Source organism: Dermacentor variabilis, chromosome 6 (genome assembly GCF_050947875.1).
Source record: "Dermacentor variabilis isolate Ectoservices chromosome 6, ASM5094787v1, whole genome shotgun sequence".
Taxonomy (NCBI): Eukaryota; Metazoa; Arthropoda; class Arachnida; order Ixodida; family Ixodidae; genus Dermacentor; species Dermacentor variabilis.
In genome coordinates this window covers 135,976,259-135,998,583 of record NC_134573.1, presented here as the reverse complement: position 1 = coordinate 135,998,583, position 22,325 = coordinate 135,976,259, and the positions used below count along the sequence as shown (strand labels likewise).

Genomic DNA, 22,325 nt, shown 5'->3' with positions numbered 1-22,325 from the left:
GCAGGTAACATGACGCCCGCAGCCAGCCTTGGCAAGCGAACCCTCCGTGAAGCCACAGTGATGGCCCAACACGTGACCTCTTGCGTCGCGATCACGGAGCCAGAATAGTGATTTGCTGAGATGTTCGGTTCCCAGTAGCTATGCGTTATTTGGTACGCGCTTCTTCACCAGCCCTGCCGTGGCTCTGCCTGTAGAGCGGGAACGCCAAAACCAACCGCGCACTTTGACGCGAGATCACGTGCTGGGCCACCAGGTTTGGCTTCAGTCGCGTTGCGGTAGGCTACCTCATATCTTTTTCCTTCCTCCATGCTGTTATCACAACGCGGTAGGAAAATTTGCGACGCAGGCAGCATTGGTGTTTTGAACAGCGCACACTTTTCCAACACGAGTCAGTCAAAACGGGACAAGTAAGCTTATGCTGCAGGTGTCGAAGGGCATGCGTTCGAGGACCAAGCAGCTATTGTCACGTGACAAGATTTCGTTAACTAGAGCCTTGCGGCGAAAGAAACGACACGGTTGCTACAATGGCTTTTTTTTCTTTCTGAAAACAAACTTTACTAGCGCTGCGATTCATTGACTGGTATGTACAGCTTGTCTCTCTCGGATAACTTATTTACAGGGCAACATGTACAAGAGAAATAGCTATGTACACAGCATTTACAAGTTCAAAGTCGGAGCGAACGTCTCCTTGTGGCACGAGCAGGAAGAATTTTTGGACCAGTCCTGTACACGGCGCTATATACGTGCTAAGCTCGCGGTTTGTGGCGGGTTCTTTGACGCGTCGTAGTACTTACAATAACGGATGGTGGGTCGGGCCCGAACATCGCTGCTTCTGGACGACGGAGCTGCAGCGATGGCACGCCCCTTTTTAATCCATTTCTGATCCCGCGCATTGTGTTCACAGCGTTCACGTTTTGAGCAAGACAGAAAAAAACCTAACCGCCGTCACAGAGTCCCCTCCCGCGCACAGCGAAGAAGGCGACGGTCGTTGTCGTCATCACTTTGAGCAAGCAAAAAACAGCATCACACACGAGGAGGCACTGTGCGGGCGCGTCACCGGATGTGCCGCTGTTGTGGTGGGCTCTGTTGTTGGTGTAGCTGGTGTTGCCAGAGGCCGAGGTTGAGAACGCCGAGGTTGGGCAGCTGCATCAGCTTTTCGAGCCCGACGGTGGTGATCTTTGTGCAGCCGTAAAGGTCGATGCACCGTAGCTGCTTGAGGTGGTCCGCGATCAGGCTCAAACCCTTGTCGGTGACGCGTCCGCACTGGCCCAAGTGTAGCGTTTGCAAGTCGCCCAGGGACCGAGCCACGCGCCCGATGCCGTCGTCGCTGACGGGACACGCGTTCAGGCTGAGGCTGCGCAGCTGGAACAAGCCTTGCGAGGCGTGGAGCAGACCCTGGTCGCCCACCTTGTCGCAGAAGCTGACGTCGAGCGTGCTGATCCGCGAGCCGCCTTCGGCCAGGTACGCCAAGCCCAGGTCGGAGATGTTGTCGCACGACCGCAGGTTGAGCTCCCGCAGGCGCGCCATGCGAGCGGCGTGCTTCAGGCCGGCGTCCGTGACGCTGGCGCAGAAGCTCAGGTTCAGACATCGCAGGCCGTCGAGACCGATGCTGATAAACCTCAGCGCTTCGTCGGTGAGCTTCTGACAGTCCTGCAGGCACAGCGACTCTAGCCTGAGGGTGCCGATGGCGGCGTCGGGAGTCATGCCCGCCAAGTGGCCGATGCCTGGGTCCGAGACGCCGCGACAGCTTCGCAGGTTGAGGGAGCGCAGGTTCTGCAGGCCCCAGGCGATGAGAAGCAGGCCGGTGTTGGTGACGTTCGAGCAGCCGCCCAGGTCGAGCCGCTCGAGGCCCTTCAGGTGCTGCACGATGCGACCGAGGCTGTTGTCGGTGATCTGCTTGCACATGCTCAGGTTGAGCTCGCTCAGCGAGTGCACGTCCTGGACGAAGGCGTGGCTCAACCACGCGTCGGTCAGGTTGAAGCAGCCGATCATGTTGAGCGCCTCGAGGTTCGGCACGCCCTGGATCACGTCGCGCAGCGAGCGCCGCAGGCTGAGCACCTGAACGCGCCGGATGCCGCGCCGCACCAGGCTCGGGAACAAAGACGGGTTGGCGCGTCGCAGGTGGAGCTTCGCCTCGACGCCCCGCCACACGGACTTGTGGTACGCGGCCTCGCGCCACGCGGAGCACACTTGCGACACGCGACCCTTGTCCCGCACGTCCAGGTAGCTGAAGATGAGCGCCAGGATCTCCGGGTAGAGCCGCGATATGTGCGGCTGACTGTGCGAGCCCGCCGTCTCCATGGGCGAGCACGAATCGCTGTCGGCCGCCGAGGCCGCCGCCGCTACTGCTGCTCGTCGCGACCGGCCGCCGCTTGCCGAGTTCGTCTGCTGCTCGCGGCGGCGCCAGCTCGCTGGGGTGCACGCCGACAGGCGCCTCCTTCCCGGCACGCCCCGCGCGTCACGAGGCGGGGGCCACGTGATCCGCTCCGGGCTGCCCTCGTTGGACGCCGTTCTGGCGCGCTTTTTCACTTTCTGGCGTGGAAAAAAGCGCGCCACGGCGGCGGGGGAGCGCGTTGGCGGATCGAAAGCGCGAAATCCGAATCCGCTCGCGCCGAACGCGAACTGCTGCGCGCACCATCGGAAACGCGCGCTTGCCGGCAAGTGGTGGCGCGAGGCGAAACAACTCTCCAGCAGCGAGCAGCCGTCTCCGCGGCCGACACCGTCCCGGTTGAAGTTAACGACCGTCGGACACGCACAGGCGCTTGCAGCGGGAGTGTCGCAGCACCACTTTCGCTCGTCGTTGCAATCGTCGTTGCCGAGACTCGCTGGTGGCCGCGACGGATCCGACGAGTGGTCCATTTCACTTCGGAGACAGTTTCCGACGTATACGTGGCATGCCGTAATGGTGTCAGTCATATCAGGGAAACGCATAAGAAACAGACAAATAGTGCAGGGTGCCTCTGAAGCGTACCGTACTCTCTGGGTCACCGTCTGAACCAGTTTGATGGCGGAGTCGGAAACGACTGCCAGCGAAAAAAAATGGGAGAAGCGCTGAGGCCTCAAACGGCCGGAACTATAGCCAATCACTAAACTCTAGACTCATTTCGAAGCCTCGAAAAAAAGAAAAAGAGCTCAGCTCGCGAACGCGTGGCGTAGCAAAATGGCGAAGAACATGAGGTGCTAGCAGGCACCGATCGTAAATCGTACAACTACCGGCAGCCTTCAAACAACGTTGCCGCCTTTGTGCGTTCCCCTCCGGCATTTTCTTTTCCGTCTAAAGAGAGGAGTACTGTGGCTCGAGCTCCTTCGCTGCTCTTTCTTTTGATTTTTTTCTTGTTTTCTTGAAGGAACAGGCGAAAAAGTTTGAAGACGCACCGAGGTAGTTGGTGCCCCGTATCTCTGAAGGAGGAATGAAAAGAAAAGCTTGTGGAAGGCAACGCCAGAGAGAGCTTAACCTCTACGCACTGCGCAGCCAAGGGCCCGGAGAGAAAGGAAGGGCTGCAATTTAGGGACGGCACCGACACCCCTACCTCGAGCACATTTTTTGGCTGGTTTTTCAGAGAGGGCGTCGTCGATCGGGCAGCAGTACGAAAGCGGCAACGCGCTCCCGCTTTTCCGAGTGTCTCCTGGCCTAGAGCGCCGGTTTCTTTCGGCGTTCAAAGGAGAGAAAAGCGGCCGAAAAACGAGAAAGCCGGTTCTTCTCCGGCCCTCCCGTCTCGCAGCACGCGCGGAAGCCCCCGCCTCGCTGTGTCTTTCTCTTTTTCTTCGGGCCTCGGTGACGGAAACAGATGAGCCACGGAACGCGCTTCGCTGCAGCGAGTGGGCAGCGATGGCGTTTTGTTGTCGTGTTTGGTCAGGCCACACGACGATGGCCGCCGCTCGTCGCCGGTTCAGCCAACGGCTTTTCCGAGTCCTCCCGTCCTTCTCCTCCCCATCAACTCTACGGCTCCCGTTTGCCTCTAGAGTGAACGGCCGATTGCTCTCTCATTGTCTACGCGACATCCCTCTCTCTCTCTGGACGTCGTCGTTCGACGTGCCGCACTTTGCAGCGCGCGTAGACAAAGGTCCCAGGGACCCCAGGCGGCGGCGGCGGCGGCAGGCTGTTTGATGCGTGCCGTACTCGAAGCGAGCTCAAAGCTGCGCGCCATGATTCAAAGCAGCAGCGGCTCTGTGGCACGTGCGCCGACGACGCCGGCGCCTTCGATGGGTTTGCCACTCAGGTGCCATTGAGCAGAAGAAAGCTCGCGCGTGGATCCTACCGAGGGTGCGCCTCGTATCGGCGGCTCGAATCTGGTCGCCCGTGCTGCCCGATAGCTGCCGGCGTCGTATCTTTTTTCTGTGCATTCACCGCCGTTGGCTCAGCCGAAGCGCTTGCTACGCATTTGCTTGGGCAGTAACGGTCATTTCTTTCTTTCTGTTTCATCTGGAGAGCACTTACACGTGCCCGTAGCGGTGTTTTTTGAAAGAGCCCCTTCTAGGGGGTACGAAAGCGCGATAACACCAAGAGGGCCGTTTTGGAAATGAAATTTGTAGGGTAACATGGTTTGCTTTCATTTGAAGTAACAGCGCGAATGGCGATGAAATTTGTTTTCAGTTCTTTAGTGTAGTCGGCATAGCGGCGTGAACGACTGTCCAAATCATTTGCGGTGCTTACACCCCTCGAGAAAGCAGTTTCGTCGCTTGTAAACAATTCAGGATCGACGGCGAATATCTCAGCAACCTTCGGTTTGCAGATGACATTGTCCTGTTCAGCAACACTGAGGACGAGTTACAACAAATGATTGAGGACTTTAACAGAGAGAGTGTAAGAGTGGGGTTGAAAATTAATATGCAGAAGACAAAGATAATGATGAATAGCCGGGCAAGGGAACAAGAGTTAGGGATCGCCAGTAAGCCTCTAGACTCTGTGAAAGAGTACGTTTACCTAGGTCAATTACTCACCGGGAACCCTGATCATGAGACGGAAATACACAGAATAAAAATGGGTTGGAGCGCATACAGCAAGCATTGCCAGCTCCTGACTGGAAGCTTACCATTATCATTGAAAAAGAAGGTGCACAATCAGTGCACTTTACCGGTGCTGACATATGGGGCAGAAATTTGGAGACTGAGAAAGAAGCTTGAAAACAAGTTAAGGACCGCGCAAAGAGCGGTGGCACGACAAATGCTAGGCATAACGTTAGGAGATATAGAAAGAGAGCGCTTTGGATCCGAGAGCAAACGGGTATAGGCGATATTCATATTGAAATTAAGAGAAAAGAAAATGGAGCTGGGCAGATCATGTAATGCGTAGGTTAGAAACCGGTGGACCATTAGGGTTAGAAAATGGGTGCCAAGAGAAGGGAAGCGCATTCGAGGACGACAGAAGGCTATAGGTGGGGCGATGAAATTAGGAAATTCGCGGGTGCTAGCTGGAATCGGTTGGCGCAGGAGAGGGATAATTGGAGACCACAGGGAGAGGCCTTCGTCCTGCAGTGTACATAAAAGACGACGACGACGACGATGATGATGATGATGATGGAACAATTCAGCGCAGTAGCGTTAGCGCAAATGAAAAATGCGCGTTTGTGTAGGATATCAGTCTGATGAATTCATGTGGCACACTGCTTTCCATTAGGCGAGAGACATAATCAAACATGCTGATTGCGGGTTACGACAACCTTGGCTGGGATTAGGAACTTTAGGCGAAACTGCGCAGAACCGCGACTTCTTTCTGGCGGCTTATCTCGCGTTACTCACGCTGATTTTCTGACCTCCGCATTACTTAGCAACTCGTCCAGCTTTAGGTACATGTTTGGCTGTTCTGGCAAACTTAATTCAATGCGCTCGATTCATGTCTCTCAAAGCTAATATAACGTGGTTAACGGGGTTACGCACACGTGTCACCTGCTTACTGCGTCGTTTTATGTGTACAGAGCTGGCAGCAAGTTATTAACCCTGCCATGTTGTGTTATTGCGAGTTCCAGGCTTCTGAAGGAGTTTTCTCTTCACACAAGTGAGCGAGCTGAAACAAAGAAAGCTCAAAGTAGTCAACAACGTGTGGCGTTGTTGTTCACTCTTCTGACGTGTAGAAGCGCTTTAAACAGCAAGTAATTAAACCTCTGTCACTCTTGCTTCCGCTGGTTCAGCGCCTACTCGCATTCTTGGGCGTTGCTTGGTATTCTCTCGCTAACAAATATAATAAGGCTGAGCGGGGCGGTATATAGTGCAATGCTTCAGCACTTCGTAATAAGTTAGGGAGAGGGGGTGGGGTAAACGATATTGTGGCATCATTGTGATCTCTCACCACTAAGAATTTAAGGACACACTTGCTTATTTCGTGCATAAGCTGTTTTGTTGGTCGATAAATTGCTGTATACCGCTCGAAGTACGCACGCTCGGAGAGCTGACATCACCTAACTGTTGAAGTGCGTAATCTATTTCTTCGAACAGAACAACTATAGAGTCAAGATTAGCCATTGAGTGAATCGCAGTGTACACTTCGTATATGTGTGCACACATGTGCTACCGTAATAAAATACCGAACAGCGACAGCAGAGCGGCGTGTATATTGGGAATTTTGAGGCAGAACTTATATATATATATATATATATATATATATATATATATATATATATATATATATATATGTGTGTGTGTGTTATGTGTTTGCGTTTTTCTTATTCATCTTTCTGTTACCCCTTCCCCAGTCCTGGGTAGCAAACTGGATATTTAGTTCCGTTTAACCTCCACACATTTCGCATCTCATTTCTCTGTCTCTCTCTCTCTCTCTCTCTCTCGGCACGGCCTGTGACGGCTTACAAATGGGAAACCAGAACACTCACACGGCAATTCGACGCCGGGAACCCGAATCCTTCCATCTATGCACCGTCAACGACCAAAGGACGGAACAGTATTCGATATATTTAGGGTTGTTCGTTTTCACGTTTTATATTTTTTTTAAAATCGGGGGGTCAAAATAGGGTGCTATTTTTCAAATTGATAATCGGGGAGAAACGGCGTTCTTTTGTGAAACCATTCCGAAATACGGATCTTTTTCGGGTTAAATCTACAGATGTACTACTTTAAGTAATACACTCAGTTTATTTTGTCAGAAGGTATCACGGGCTTCTTAACTCTAATGCGTTAAAATTGGTGCTTGTTTCAAGCTGGTAATCGGAAATGAGTGAGGGGGGGGGGGGGCATCAGGGTTTTCTAGCAAATACTCTCCGAAATTTGGCGTTTGTTTGGAAATAAATCAGTAATTGTGACTGCTAAGAAATGAAACATTTTATTCACGAAACGCTGGTCTTCGATTTCTTTACACCCCCCTATTTACATACATTATCATCTACATGCGCAACATGTCGGTCTCCATTTGAGACCTGTCCAGTCGCTGAACGTATTTCAGCTGGGAGAAAGTTCCCTCGGCATCACAGCTTGCATTAGCTAGGCACAACAGTGTCTGTGCAGCATTTGCCAGCCTGGGGTAGGGAGCGGTAGAGCCATGCCTATACTCAATGAGTTCGACACCTGTGTTTGTGGTGCTTGCTTCCAGCAGGTACTGGTTGAGCTCGTCGTGAAGTGAATCTACATCGTCGGTTACGCACATGAACAGAGTTCGGTAGTCATCAAACGACTGCCCCAAGAGACGATTCCGAGATGGATCCAGCATGGCTCCCAACTTCCACAAAGTTAGCTGATTTTCGTCTATGTCTCAGACGTTCCGTGCAACAGTGCAGTGCCATTCTTTCTGGCGAGTTTCTCGCAGAACTCTTCACAACATGTTTTTACTAATGTGGCGCTGCTCTTGGGTAACACAGACAAAACAGCTCGGGCCTGATCGCTTTTACCGATCATCGTTGAAAGCTCGCTGACAGTCTGCTGCAGCTTGACGATTACCATGGAGGCGATCAAAGCTGGGCATCAGAAGTTTTCCGCTTTCAAGCGCATTCTGGGGGTCTAAAAGGGGGCCGAGTGTGTCTCTCTTCAGGATTGCCTCCGCATCAACAACTTCTTCTTCAGAAAGTATCACTCGAACAGCTTTCCGCTTTACTGCTATCATGCGAGCTTTCAGCAAATTCCGTTGACGAGCTCCACATTTCTATGACAACCACAAGCGCATTGTAGAAGCTTTGCCATCATCAATATCAAGTCCAAAGAGGCCATTAGAAGCACAAATTTCTGTGTACTTTTGGTAGAGACCGTTAGCATGCTTAAATAAGGTTCCAAACTTGATCACTACGGATCGAACTGTTGACATGCATGGTAAAGAAATGGCATGGTCAACACTCACAAGAATCAGGTGCGCTAAATCTTTCACATGCAAGGTTTGGATCTCTTCAGCTTGACAGATTTCTCGCACCATTTTTCGCGTCTATACTGTGCCGAGTTTGTGGCTACAGCCGCAATGTCTTTCCGCGTCTTGCCTACAGTCAGGACAGCCTTCCTGACTATGCTGGCCATCGTGTAGCTGTTCGAAGCATTTCTTCTGTCGACGTCGACCAAAACAACCTGCTTCTTCACGGTTTTTTTGGCTATAGTAGCACAGGAGAGTGTTGATGGTAGGCACTCCAGTTATGTCTGGGGATTCGTCCACGACGACACTCACTTTCACGTCTCGCATATCACCGCGGATTTTCACCACGTCTTTGTCAAAGGCTTCTTACAGGTATTTCAGTGGAAGTCTTTGTCCAGTTGGCATGGTCCTCGCGGCCTTGCAGTATTTGCGTACGAAGCCCCCCGGAGGTCAGTCCGCCTGGTGCATACTGATTCCACTGTGCGCTAGAGGACGAATGAAATCACGGATTACGCCGTCCGATTCAGTTTATTTCGCAAGTTGTCTACAGGTCATATCAAAGAGCGTTTGCTGAGACTCCCCCCTTGCAGCTTTGTCGGTCGACATCTTGAACTTCCTGTGACGAGATGACGCTACATGCTTGCGAATTCGGTCATAGGGCTTCTTTGCTGGATCAGGGACCATCTCGGTGTTGCAATATTTGCACACCAACGCTCAGTTAGCTTCACTGTCTTTCGTTGCGATCTGGAAATCTTCGTGCTGTTTACACCAGTCATACGGTGTTTTTCGTTTTATTCCCATCTCCACGCTGAATTTTCCCGTGCCGCGGATACTGGAGCCTTGTGTTCGCGACGGTGGCTTTGCGCTCACCAGTCGCCCCTGGTAATGACATGTGACGATGGCGACCATGCGTCTCATTGGTTAAAGTTCGCACTCTAAACCAGTCCTATGCATGATTCACTTCATCGCCAATTCCTTTTCTCCAGTAGGCTGGTGAGTTCTTCGTTAGCAGTACTTCGAATTCGTAGAGAAACTCTGTAGGAAAACCTAAGAGACCAACCTCCTATCACTAATAGATTGCTACGTTCCCGTGCGAACTGTTCGAACAGCGTTCCACTCTCCGTGGTTTACGTCATCACTTCTTCACTTACGTAATAAAAAGAAGCGATTGTATCGCAGCGCTGTATCATCTGATACCACGGAGAGATGGGTGACTTATCACAGCACAAAGTTAGAGTACAAACAAGCATATGCCATCGCTAAACATGCTTTCTTTGGCGATACACTTACTTCTCTTTTACAGTAAAACCCTCGTTAGTTCTGGAGCATTGTAATGGTCCGAAAAAAAAAAAAACATTGCACTTTGTAAGGAACTTGGCTCAGCGATTGCAAGTGACAGGTGCTGTGAATAAGGCCTTGCAGGACGTTTTGATAAACGCATTTTGTACCGAGAAATCTAATGAGTTGCAAGTGCTAGCTGATCCTGGACTTCCTAATACGGAACCTATCATTATTGATCAATTATGGCTTTTTAATCTCATAATTAAAGTGAAAACGTCAGCACCTGGCATGGATGGAATCGCTCCTCAATTACTGAAGCAGACTGCCATTTATTGCTCGGTCATTTTTTTCGCAGCTTTCTTCACAGTCATTGCAACATGCTTCAATGCCCAGCGATTGGACGGTAGGGAAGGTGATTCCTGTGCATAAATCAGGCGACTCATTTAGTCCTTCTAATTACTGACCCATCACTTTGATTAGTATCCCGTGTAAGCTTCTCGAACACGTTAACTATTCTAATCTAGTCCCCATTTCCCGAAAAAAAGAACTTCTTTCACAACAGTCAGCATGGTTTTAGGAAACACTACTCATGCGAAATTCAACGACTTCTTTTTACTAAGGATCTGTTCTCGGCATCTGACAGTGGCTCTATTATGAACTGTACGTTCCTTGATTTCCAAAAAAGCCTTCGACACCGTGTCTCACCGTTTGCTTTTGCGAAAACTAAGTATGATAAATGTTGACTCCAATTTATTGCAGTGAATTAAATGCTCCTTACCTAACAGAACCCAGCATGCAACTGCTAACGGCCATAACTCGCGCAATTGTTCTGTCACATCCGGTGTACCGCAAGGCTCCGTTCTCGGACCCCTGTTGTTTCGAATTTACATTAACGAACCTCTCACCTGCATTACATCAACAATCATGCTACTTGACGATGATTGTGTCTTCTACCGCGTAATATCTAACCCTTATGATTCTTCTCAACTTCAATCTGATCTTGACAGCATTACGTCTTGGTGTTCACTCTGGTCCATGAAATTGAACGTTAACAAATGCGGAATAATGAAGATTTCCCGAAGAACCGCTGACTGTACTATCCCTGTTTATTCCATTACTAATTTTCAGTTATCTGTCAATACTTATCAATACCTAGGTGTCCACATGGATAACAATTTATCACGCAATACTCATATCAGCTACGTCATTAACTACGCGAATCGCACTCTTGGTTTTTTGCGACGTAGCTTTGCTTTGACTCCTGTTTCCTTAAAACTGCTTTATAAAACTTTAGTCAGGTCGAAACTCGAGTACACTTGTTCAAACTGGGATCCTCACTCCTCTACACTTGCAAATGCACCAGAAGCAATCCAAAATCGTTCAGCTCGCATTGTTCCTAATTATTCTTACACCGCCAGTATTACTTCAAAAAAGATTTCTCTATACCTCCCTAACCTTTCTGTCATAAAGAAGCAGGCCCGCTTATGCCTCTTTCATAAAATATTCTTTATGAATCGCGAACTGAAACGCACGTTGTTCTCGCCAGCTTGTTACCTTTCATCCCGCGTCGACCATAACTTCAAGTGCATAAGTTCAAGTGCCGTTCTGCCAGACCAACATGTACTTCCATTCCTACGTGCCGAAGACATCATCCGAATGGAATAACCTCCCGTCCTCCATCGCCAGCAATCCTGAGCATGCATCATTCAAGACAGCCATGCTGAACATGTAACACGAGTCCTCTCTGTAACGCCGCAATGTCATTGAGGCAATTGAAAGGAATAAATAAATAAATATCGCTTGCTGGTCACACTGTATAGCTTTTCTTCCCCCCCCCCCCCCCCCCCCCCACTAGAACGTGATCCTCTTTTGAAGTCCTTCAAATCGGAACAATGCCACAATTCTCGGAATCTTATTGTTCCTGTCAAAACGGAATTTTGAGTGCAGTGGCCTCTTTCCCTTCTTTTGTGGACAGTCGAAAGGGGATATCACAGGCTGCGTGAAGCACTGGGGATGCAGAACGCTACATGGCTCTCAACAAGGCCGACCGACGAGCACGTCTAACTCAACCGTGACGGAGGCTGACTGAAGAAAAGGGGTAGTAGGCGTTGGGTGCCCTCACTGGTAAAAAACCCACCCACGAAACATCTTCGTCACTCAATCCTTCCCCCACCGATTCGTCACCCGTTCCTTTCGCATGAAAGCCATGGAAGCGGGTTCACCTACCCGAAGGCTAATCTGCAGTAGGCGAAGTGCCGTTTTCCTTGCTTTCTTTTTTTCGCCCCAAGTTTGTTGCTCCCTAACTGGCAGCCATGTCCTCGCAGCGTGGTCAGCCTCGAACATGTTTGCCTCTTTCCTTTGCCCCCCCCCCCCCTCCCCCCGCTTTCTTTTTTTTTGGGGGGGGGGGGAGGGTGCACGTGTGAACTCACGGCGACTTGTCGAGAAAGTGGGGATAAAAAGTGCAGCGCAAGAAAGCAATATATGTACTCTCCAAGCAGCAGGGTGAGAATGCGCCCGTTTGTTTGCATAAATTATATTGCGCAGGGTGTCCTGAGAGAACGGTGGACCTTCAGCACATAATAGGGCAGGTTGCTGCTGGGAAGGTCCATTCGGGGAGACGTCGAGTTTAACCCGATTCTCCTGAAACATGCTTTACGTTTAAAAATTGCGTAAAATCGCGTTTTACCCGAAAACGAACAACCCTAGCTATATCACACCAAAATACACTAGAAAAAGAAAACTGCAGAGTTGAAGGAATTTTGCAGGATCTCAAAGCAGATTGCAGCGAAGAACTTGAGATAAGGAGGCAGTGAGGCGCACTCCTTGTTAGCGCTTCGGAGCGTTTTCCCCTACTAGGTGCGGGAACATTACGGCGGGGTCGCCACCTGCGTTTTGTTTTCGCTGCTTTACCGGAAAACCAAGCCTGCTTTCATGGTAAGGACCTGGCTTCTCTTTCTTTTTTGGCATTGTAGTAGAGTATGTTAATAACACGGCTAAAATTATTTTCCTCTTTAGTGTCCCTTTATCACATCCAACTTTCATTTTCGCCAACTGCCATTTAAATACAGCTTTCTTCCATCTCTGGCTGTTCGCTGATGGAACAACAGCAAGCACAATCCGGTCACCGCCTTTAGAAATATCTTTTTCTCAGCTACACTCAGTAACGTCTTTTCATTTCGAACGACTAATGTAATGGATCATATCATAAGAAGCCAACAAACACTGACACCAAGGACAACATAGGCGAAATTACTTGTGCTTAATAAATTCATTTATTAAGCACAAGTAATTTATCCTGTGTTCCTGTCGTAAGCATCATCGCCCTTCCCGCAACGACCTAACGAGTAGCTACGGCACGTAACCGAATTCAACACAGTAAAGCCGTGGGGTGGGGCTTTGTTTCCCCCCGCTTTTGTCTTCTGCGCACTGCACAGCGTCTTCGATGCCGGGGCACCCCGCGCCTTCGTCGCCGTGCGGCGACTCCGCGACGACGGCGGCGACCGCTCCCTTATCGGGTCCGAGGGTTGCCGGCAGGGGCGTTCCACAGGCCGCCGGACCGACCGCGCCCCATTTGCTGTATATACCCAGCTTCCAGGGGCCCGGCGACGCCCAGTCCAGAAAGAAAGAAAGAGAAAGAAAGCGTGACGCGTCCTGCCGAAAATCGCCGATGCAACAGGAACGAGAAGTCGGTCCGCGGAACCGAAGGTCGACGCCACGCTGGCGGTGGGCCATGCCCCTCTGTTCGGCGATAGCGCGCGCTCTGCTCTTGTATTCGGCGCCGAGACTTGTCTAACCTAACTTGGGCACTGCGCGCCGTACGACCCACCAACCCCGAGCGCTGAAGCGAACGAAAGCTCGGGGGTCAGCCAATCGTGAACGAGAGCAAGCTGCCGGTTTCAGAGTCGAAAAAAAAAAGAAAGAAAAGAACGTGGTGCGAGAGTGCGAGGTTGGAGGCCAGTTGGTTGAGCAACACTCCGACATAAAAACGGCGCGAACTATACAGGACTCTATGATGACGAACACACGACAGAGGCGCTGGCTATGAACTGGCGCAGTTTATTCATAGGAAGGACACGTATACACGAAAAGGGCGGTATGGTATTAATGAAAGCCGACGTCCCGACTGCGGGTCGTCAAGCAAGAGAGCGAAAAGGAAGAACAAGAAAACAAAAAAAAGCGATCGACGGGCGACAGCATTACACTGCAGCCTGTCAGATGGATGGCCATTCGATAAATTTCGAAGCACAGAGAAAAGTAACAAAGGAAACAGTGTTCGTCGAAAAATCATTTTTTTCATAATTCGCAAGTGCGCGTCTGTGCGCTGCGCATTTGCCCGACTAAGGGCTGCACCAGTTAGTTCATCGCTGAAATGAAAACGAACTGCTAGCTGCGCATGACGGGGCTTGGCTCTCGCGCATGATTTCAGGACAAGAGCCCACGTCCACATTTTACATCTCATAATACAAGCAAACTGCGCTTGTACTGCAGGTGCGGACGAAAGTAATTGGAACATGGGATCTAGTTCGGCCACAGTGTTCCAATTGCTTTTGACCGCGCCTGGACATGCTATTTGCAAAAATGACAACGACGACATTGGAAAGCCACTTTTGTATTTAAGGAAAAAAATACGTATATATTGTGCACTGCTAAAGCTTTCGCCAGGCTTCCAGTGAGTCGCCGTCACGCAGAGGGCGATGGAGGGTCAGCGAAGAGGAACGCTCACTCTGGTCTGGTTGGTTGACGGGACCCATTTAGCTTACTCTACACAACGATGACTTGGTGAGATACAGCACACACACAACACACACACACAACATGTATACACACACACTCTCTCTCTCTCCACACACACACACACACACACACACACACACACACACACACACACACACACACACACACACACACACACACACACACACACACACACACACACACACACACACACACACACACACACACACACACACACACACACACACACACACACACACACACACACACACACACACACACGCACACGCACGCGCACACACACACACACACGCACGCACGCACGCACGCACACACACACACACACACACACACACAAGTCGCCGCCAGGCCAAGATAGCTAAGCTAACGCTGGCGTATATATAGTATTCGCTAAAACGCAGGCTTAGTTCGAGATATTGATTGGTCGAAATGAGCACGGCAATCTCTTAAGCCGATGCGTTTAATGGAACGGCGGACTTGTCGAGATATGAGGTATCTCTCACTCTCTTGTATACGCGTAAAAGGAGCACATCGAACGGAGAACGGTAGCGTAGCGTTGTAGTTTTCGCCAAGGCTTATGTATCTTATGTAGATGATTTGAGGTCCCCTATACCCAATTCATGTGAGCAATTTGGGTTTCTTATAGCATTGCCCTTGTGGCTATGTAAAATATGCAGTGAATCCCTGTACACGAAAGTCGTTAAAAAGTGCGTTTTTCTTTTCTCTTCTCTCTTTCTCGACGTGGTTAATCGATTTCCAAATGAGTCGATTGTGTAAAGTCCATGCACATTGGTCTATAGGAATGGAAAGTTGTAATTACGGAGGCCGTCTATGGACTCCTATTAGACTTCGTAGCAGAGCATTAATGGGCTTTGTATAGGCTAAGTGCATTCTTTTTAATGTAACCAGTTAATCGTTATACACGTCCTAGTCATCGAAGGATGGCATTATACGCATAGGCCCACTGCTTGCGATCGGTTGAAATGTTGTTGCCATTAAAATAGAATGAAAGGGACGGTGGCGGGGGGGGGGGGGGGGAGCGACATTAAAAAAATGCTGTCTACCTTACGCGCACTGAGAAGCTGCTGTGTCTTTGAGGCACCGAGACTTCGGCTGACACCGGGCAGTGCGCGCACCTGATCTTGGAGTGCATGATTGATTAGACGGTCACGTGGGCCATTTTCTCAATGTGAGATGAAAGTCGCGAGTCTGCAGGTATGGCTGGCCCGAATGAATTTTGTACTTGGACGACGGTTGCACATTGATATCAAAATGTGACGTGGTAAGTAGATGGTTAGCAGAGAAAGAGAGCCACTGAAGGCCCTCATAATGCAAAAAAAAAAAAAAAAAAAGGGTAAGGCGTGCAGACACGGACGCAAAAGAAGAGAAGTGGACAACACGGACGCCCGGCTATCAACTGAAGGAAGCGCGGAGGTGAAATGAGAAAGAAGACACAAAACTCAACGCAAATGAGTTTTGTGTCCCCTTAGCTTTTCACGTCATACAGCACCGAATCTTGTTCGGCCTCCGCAAAGACGCGTAAGAAATCGCACGCGTATACTGTAATCGTAGGCGCACTCTAAGCCTTGCATGACTTCGATTATCACCTTCGGCATGCCCGAATGTGACAGGCAGTCTCGTGTAGATTGCCCTGGAAATGGTGCAGCGTTCCCAGGCGGTCGCCGTGCCACGGCCGGGGTTTAAAACCATAGGCGAATTTTTAATGGCGACAGCCTTTCTACCGATCATTAGCAGGGGTGCGGGCCCATTCGAAGTGCCTTTCTTCGACCGGACTGTCATCCCATGCAAAATGTCGCCGAGTAGAATAGAGTCCATATCTGCGGGAGGGGTTTCCACCACTAACCACTGTTCTAACCACTACCCCACGGTACCCCCACGGGAGTCCCGTTGACATCACGGAATAATACTAGTGGGAGCATGTTATTACATCAACGCACGGGCGGCTTGCGCATACTTCGCGGAGAGGACTGCAGACTGATGTTACAAGCATCGGAACCAAAGAGGATTAAGCGCCCTTCGATCTGTTCAAACGAAATTCTGTTCTTCTACGATGTATTCGCGCATACTTCTACATTTGGTAGACGTTTTATTCTTCCGTAGTTCTTAACCAGATGTTCTCTTCCTAGTTCGCATGGCAGCTTGATAACCACGTATTCGCCGTGCTCCTAACTTAAATTTTGTTCAAGCCCTTCCACATTATTTGTTCCTTTTTGACACAGCTTTCGAACGAAATTTTATGGTGCCTAGCCAAAACGAAAGCTTTATTTCTCTTTTCCTTTCCTGTTGCCCAAGAAAGCAAGAAAGAAAGAGAGAAAGAAAGAAAGAAAGAAAGAAAGGAAGAAAGGAAGAAAGAAAGAAAGCCAGCGAAGGATGAACGCAGATACTTTTGTGCGCAGACAAAATAGACGTTGCTGAAAATTCAGCGATTCGGAAGCAGCACGAAGCGACAGAAGGGAGGTGCGAGCGAGCGAGAGCCCTGCTAAGGGGGCAATAAAAAGCAGAGAGAAAGGGCGGCGCAGAAAACAATGAAAGCAGCGAAGAGGGAGACTGTGGACGAAGAAGAGATGTGAGTCGGGGGATCACAGCGGGGACGGAGGGAACCCACGGGAATTCTGGCGGCGGCCCTCTCTTCCTCCGCCTCAACTCCAAAGCCGCCAGCCCCCACCTCCCCACAGCGTTGTCGGAAAGCTTTGGCGGTCTGTCTCATCCCCTTTCACGCCACCTCACGCGCACATGCCTTTGAGTGTTCATCTCTGTGCTTTCATTGCGCAGGTGCGCGCATATATATATATATATATATATATATATATATATATATATATATATATATATATATATATATATATATATTGTAAAGGTGTTTATTAGTCACCAGCGTTCGGGCCGACCGTCAGGGCAGGGCACGCACTCTCAGCACGAGTAACGTTCTCCAGGAGAGATTGACTTACTAGAAAGCACTAGCAAGGATGGCCCACTTTCGCCTTCTCTTTCGCCTTCTGTTCTCTTCGCCGCACTGCCTCGCTCTGACGGAACGCCTGCCTCACACCAGCTCTCTCTAACGTCATTGGATCAAGCTCAGCTTTTTTCACTCTCCCATTTGACTTCCCTTTAGCGTGCAGACTCCTACTGTCGAACTCTCACTAGTCGCCCTCGCGGCTTAACTAAACCACCCAACAGCCGCTTGCGGCGCCAGCTTCAAGACAATCTCGCCTTCATCGTTATATTTATCATCCCACGGGTAGCAAGTGGGTCCCAGTCCCACCTCGCTGCCTTCGTCTTCGAGTTTTAGAAGCTTTACACGACGACATTGTTGCCGGCCGCTTAGGCTTCCACAAGCCGACCGCATGAAGACCCGCTGCTTCTGGCATGGATTGTCCACAACGGTAGCCAAATAAGTTGCGTCGTGTCCGCACCCTAAACGCTCCACATACCCTCCTGCCGGGTATCTCCAGCTGCTCCCATGTCCGACCGAGCCTTTCGAATTCATTGGAATTGACTTATACGGTCCCTTGGCGTTGACGCCCTCCTGTCACCGTTGGATCATCACTGCGGTAGACCATCTTGAAAGATACGCCGAGACAGCGCCTCTTCGATAAGGTGCTGCTTCTGAGGTTGCTGACCTTTTCTTGCAATCCATAGTCTTGTGCCATGGTGCTCCTCGCGTTCCTCTGACTGCCCGTGGCAAAGCCTTCATGTCCCATTTCCTGGAGAAAGTCCTGCGGGCGACTAATACGAAACATAAAACCGTTTCTATATATATCCCGCAAACCCCCTTTTGTTATATTCACCTACAATACTTCGACACAACGGGCTAACAGCTACAGCCCTTTCTTCCTCGTGCAGGGACGATCTGCGTCCTCCGTCTTCGACGTAGAATTCTTTTTTTCTTTTTGTTCTGCTTCGCCCTAACGCCTCCCTCAAGGAAGAGCTTGCAGCTCGAGTCGCGCATTGCCGTGAAATTGCTCGTCGAAACACCAAAGATACCCAAGAAGAAAGAAAACGTCGCTGCGACAGCAAACGTCGCGACATCGCCTTCCATTCTGGAGACCAAGTCCTCCTATGGACGCTGGTTCGAATCTCTGGACGTTGCGAGAAATTCCTTCACCGGTACATTGAGCCCAACACCGTCCTACAACAAACTTCTGCAGTTAACTATCTAGTCCCTCCGCTTCACTCCGTCGCGCAGTGCCGTCGTCGTAGTGCAGAAATTGTTCACGTCTCCCGCATGAAGCACTTTATTTCCCGTTCAGCCGATCTTCAGATTGCGACCAGGTTGGCCGCTTCCGCGAGTGAAGGAGGCGCTTAGTGTAAGCCCATTTAACGTACTTCATCGGTCTCATTCGTATATAGCCGTCACCATCCCTGTTAGTTCTTTCGTGCTGGAGCCTGGGCAGTGCTTGCGGGATAAACGGGTCTGCTAGCGCTGCTTGCCCAGGTCGTCTCCCGTCTTTGAATATATATGTATATATATATATATATATATATATATATATATATATATATATATATATATATATATATATATATATATATATATTAGAGCGAGAAAAAGAGAATTAGACAGATTTCTTGTAAGAGAAAAGCTTACAAGAGAGATAGCCTGAACTACTGTGTTCTAGCCTGCTAGTCGGCGTTGGGGTAAGGGCAACAGCAGTGGAAAGAGAGGAATAGTGGAGATGATGCGGATAGAAAACTAGACGCCCATTAAGAAAATACGAAAAATACTTATTCCAATCGCATATCCAGTTCGTTTTCCCTCAAAAAAAGCTGCAATGACTTGCACAGCCCGAGACAGTGTTTTGCCGATGGACTTGAAGAAACAGTTCCAGAAAGCAGTCAAGCCGTGCGAAAGATTTTGTCACTTCATTGTCTCTCTCGCGGGTACAGCTGGCACACGCAAAGCTCGTGGTTGATAGTTACTTTTCTGTTTGTAGTACTAGCTTCGCCATGGTTGACTCTGTCCTTGCATCGAACGTGTTTCTAGAAGGATTAGTGACATCTAGCTTATCCGTGTACGCCCTGGCCTTTCAAAAACCGTCTTACTCTAGAACTGCTGATACCTGCCATAATTGAGGCTGTCTGTCGAATCTTACGACTGAGTGTGGGGGGCATAAGCCTCTTCATGCATTCAACGTTTTACCCTTCCCCTAAAGCGTACTGTAGAACTACTACACTTTGGAAATATATATAAAAGAAAGATCGCTTCACTTCACTTTATTATTAGCGAAAATGGCAGGCCAACGGCAAACAACCCTTACGATTGATCGAAAATCTGTGTATATTGGTATCCAGGTTACGCGACATCTTGTGATGCTTTGTTCGACAACATCGCGTTATAAATCGTCACAGCAAAATAAGAAAATAACAAAGGACTGCATGTCAACGATTACGTCGCTATCGCAGCTTTACACCTGCAGCCAAGTTGGTTAATGGTAGGTCAATGCAATATTACGTAGGTCTGCCTCCTCTCAGGTTACACGTTGCGCCATAAGATGGCACCACCAACGCGGCTGCTCAGGTTTACGCATCACTAACGCGGTATTCCGCAGAGGCTAATAAATTTACAAGGACGGGATAACAGACTTCCGTAACGCTGGAGATGTGGTGACGAAGAATTTTATTGGCATGCCCTTCCAAACGGGACGGATAAATAAATAAATATATATATATATTATATATTTTTTTTTTCCAGCAATACTCTAAACACCGGCCCTCGCTTATCTCGACTGCATGACCAGTTAATGCTTGCATCCCTTTTCAATCCAGCTCTTCTAGAAGGTGGAATTAAGTTTCTCTACGGGTCTTGCTGGTTAAATATATCTTGCCATTCTATTACAATCTGCCGAGTCGTTTCCGGACTTTTGCTGCAGCAGACACAAGGGTGATACTGTCGCAAATATTTGCTCCAGTATGCTTTCTTGTACTCGGGCAGTCAGCTCGGGCTCCCATCTGCAGCAAGGCAAGGCCCTTTGTGTTATCATGCAGATTTTCTCTCCTGATTTCTTTCTTCCCATTCTTGTAAACCTTCAGGATCTCTTTTTGTTACTATTTATCGCGTTAAATTTATTGTGTGTTGCTTTCTCTCTGATAACTCCTGGTTGTGCATTTACACTTTCCATTACTCAGCAGTTCGTTTCCAACTTTATTGGCCTCTTCTCCATTGCTGGTTCCCGCGTTTGATGTAAAGACATCTGAGCGCTTTAGATAGATGCTCATTTACTTTTACCCATGTTCCTGCGTCTTTCTTAAGAACTAACTTTGCTCCGTGCTTCCTCGACTTCAGAAAAGGCCCCAACCAATGTCATCCTGCACCACCACATTTGTGGTTTTTGCCGTGGGAATCCAGCGCCACGACAGAGGGATTCCTTGTTTCAGTTCTCGGTGAACTTCGCTAGTTATCAGCAATTCCGGCCTTAATTCCCCGTACGATTTGTACTCGGCCTATAACGTCCCTCAGCAGCCCCACGAAATCTTCAACTGCGCCCCTCAGCTCTGCCATCGTGCTTCACCAATTCCCTGGCTACGTTGTCGTAAGCTTCCCTATATCTAGAAATGCTATCCATGAAGGCTTGTTCTGCGGTATTGAAATATGAATGCAATGAGCCGGGACAAACATGTCATCTAAGCGTCTGCCGTTCTTAATCCAGTTCACAATTTCCTCCATGATGTCGTTTTACTCCACCCTTTTCGACAGCTCCGGTTTTATGGCTTGCATTGTCGGGATTCTGTACATCCCCGACGTTACCGTAACTATAATCCGCAGCAGCTACGCTAATAGCGACCCCCTGTGGCGGTTTCTTCACCGACAAAGCGCCAGAAACACTTCTATCTTTGTTCGCGCTATTGCCGTTCAACTGAAAGAGCAAGAGTGCAATAACAGAATACCTCAGCTTGTCCGTAGACAACAGCTACTAACTAGGGACTAACCACAAGGCGTAGGCATATTTTGATTTTACACGAGTGTTCTTGTCAAAAACATACTGAAAAAAAAAAGGCTGCATGCAAATGATTTCATCGCTGTCGAAACGTTGCAACAGCAGCTAAGTATATTATAGTTGGTTACTGCTATCCCTGGCGTATCCAAAAGAGGAGGAGGGATGGGGGTATTGGCAGGTGGCAGGGGCGAGGGGGAGAGTCCCTTTCTGTATCTGCCAGTAAAATCATTTCCGAGGAATCCTGTGCGGCACCCAAATTTTTCCCTAGGTAGCTTTCGCAACCAAATTGACGGAAACACCAGTATTCGAATAAATCTTCTAAGAAGCTGCTAGTATAACGATATATATTGGCCACGAGCTCGATTCCGATCGCGGCGGCAGCATTTCGAAGGGAGGCGAAGTGCGTCAAAAAACACTCGTGTACTTAGGCCTACGAGGGCACGTTAAGGAACTGCAGGTGGTCAAAATTTATCAGTACTGCTCAACCTACTTCGTGCCTCATAATCATATCTTGGCTTCGGCATGTAAAAAAACCCTCGAACGTAAGTTATCTGTTAAAGCTGCATGTATCTGAAGGGCACCATTGTTGCGAGCTATAGGTGGCTCCTCCGTGCATGCTAGATAATAATGCGAAACATATCATATACCCCGTATCATATCCTTGACGGTTCATGTGTTTGTTTTGCGTGCACTAGGAGAACGAAAAAAAAAAAGCAGTTGGTTGAAGCGAAAGACACTGCCCCTATACGGCATGAGGTCGCCTAATGTAAACAGTTGTGTGTTTGTGCCTCGGCATTGTTGTGTACCACTATATAGAGTTTCTCGCTGCAATCCAGAGAACTCGACTGAAGAAATTGGGGATGAATTTAAAGAAAGCCTTTCGTTAGCAAGGGCTGTTTGCCATTGGCTGGTGACCACTGGCTGACGTCACCAAGTACCTATAGACATAACGTAAAAAACACATAAACAATTTTCTTTTTTTTCAGTTTAGGCCTCGCTTAAGCGTCGCCGAAATTTCGCGTTAGTGCGTCCTATTCCACGTTGGCTGAAAACGC

General features: G+C 49.2%; 1 protein-coding gene across 1 annotated transcript; it reads right to left on the bottom strand.

Moving 5' to 3' along the window:
- Nucleotides 1–513: 513 nt before the first annotated feature.
- On the bottom strand, nt 514–2,437 carry Ppa (F-box and leucine rich repeat protein partner of paired). The gene has a single exon (XM_075695908.1). The coding sequence runs from the start codon at nt 2,299–2,301 to the stop codon at nt 1,054–1,056; it is 1,248 nt and encodes a 415-aa protein (XP_075552023.1). The 5' UTR covers nt 2,302–2,437; the 3' UTR covers nt 514–1,053.
- Nucleotides 2,438–22,325: the final 19,888 nt, after the last annotated feature.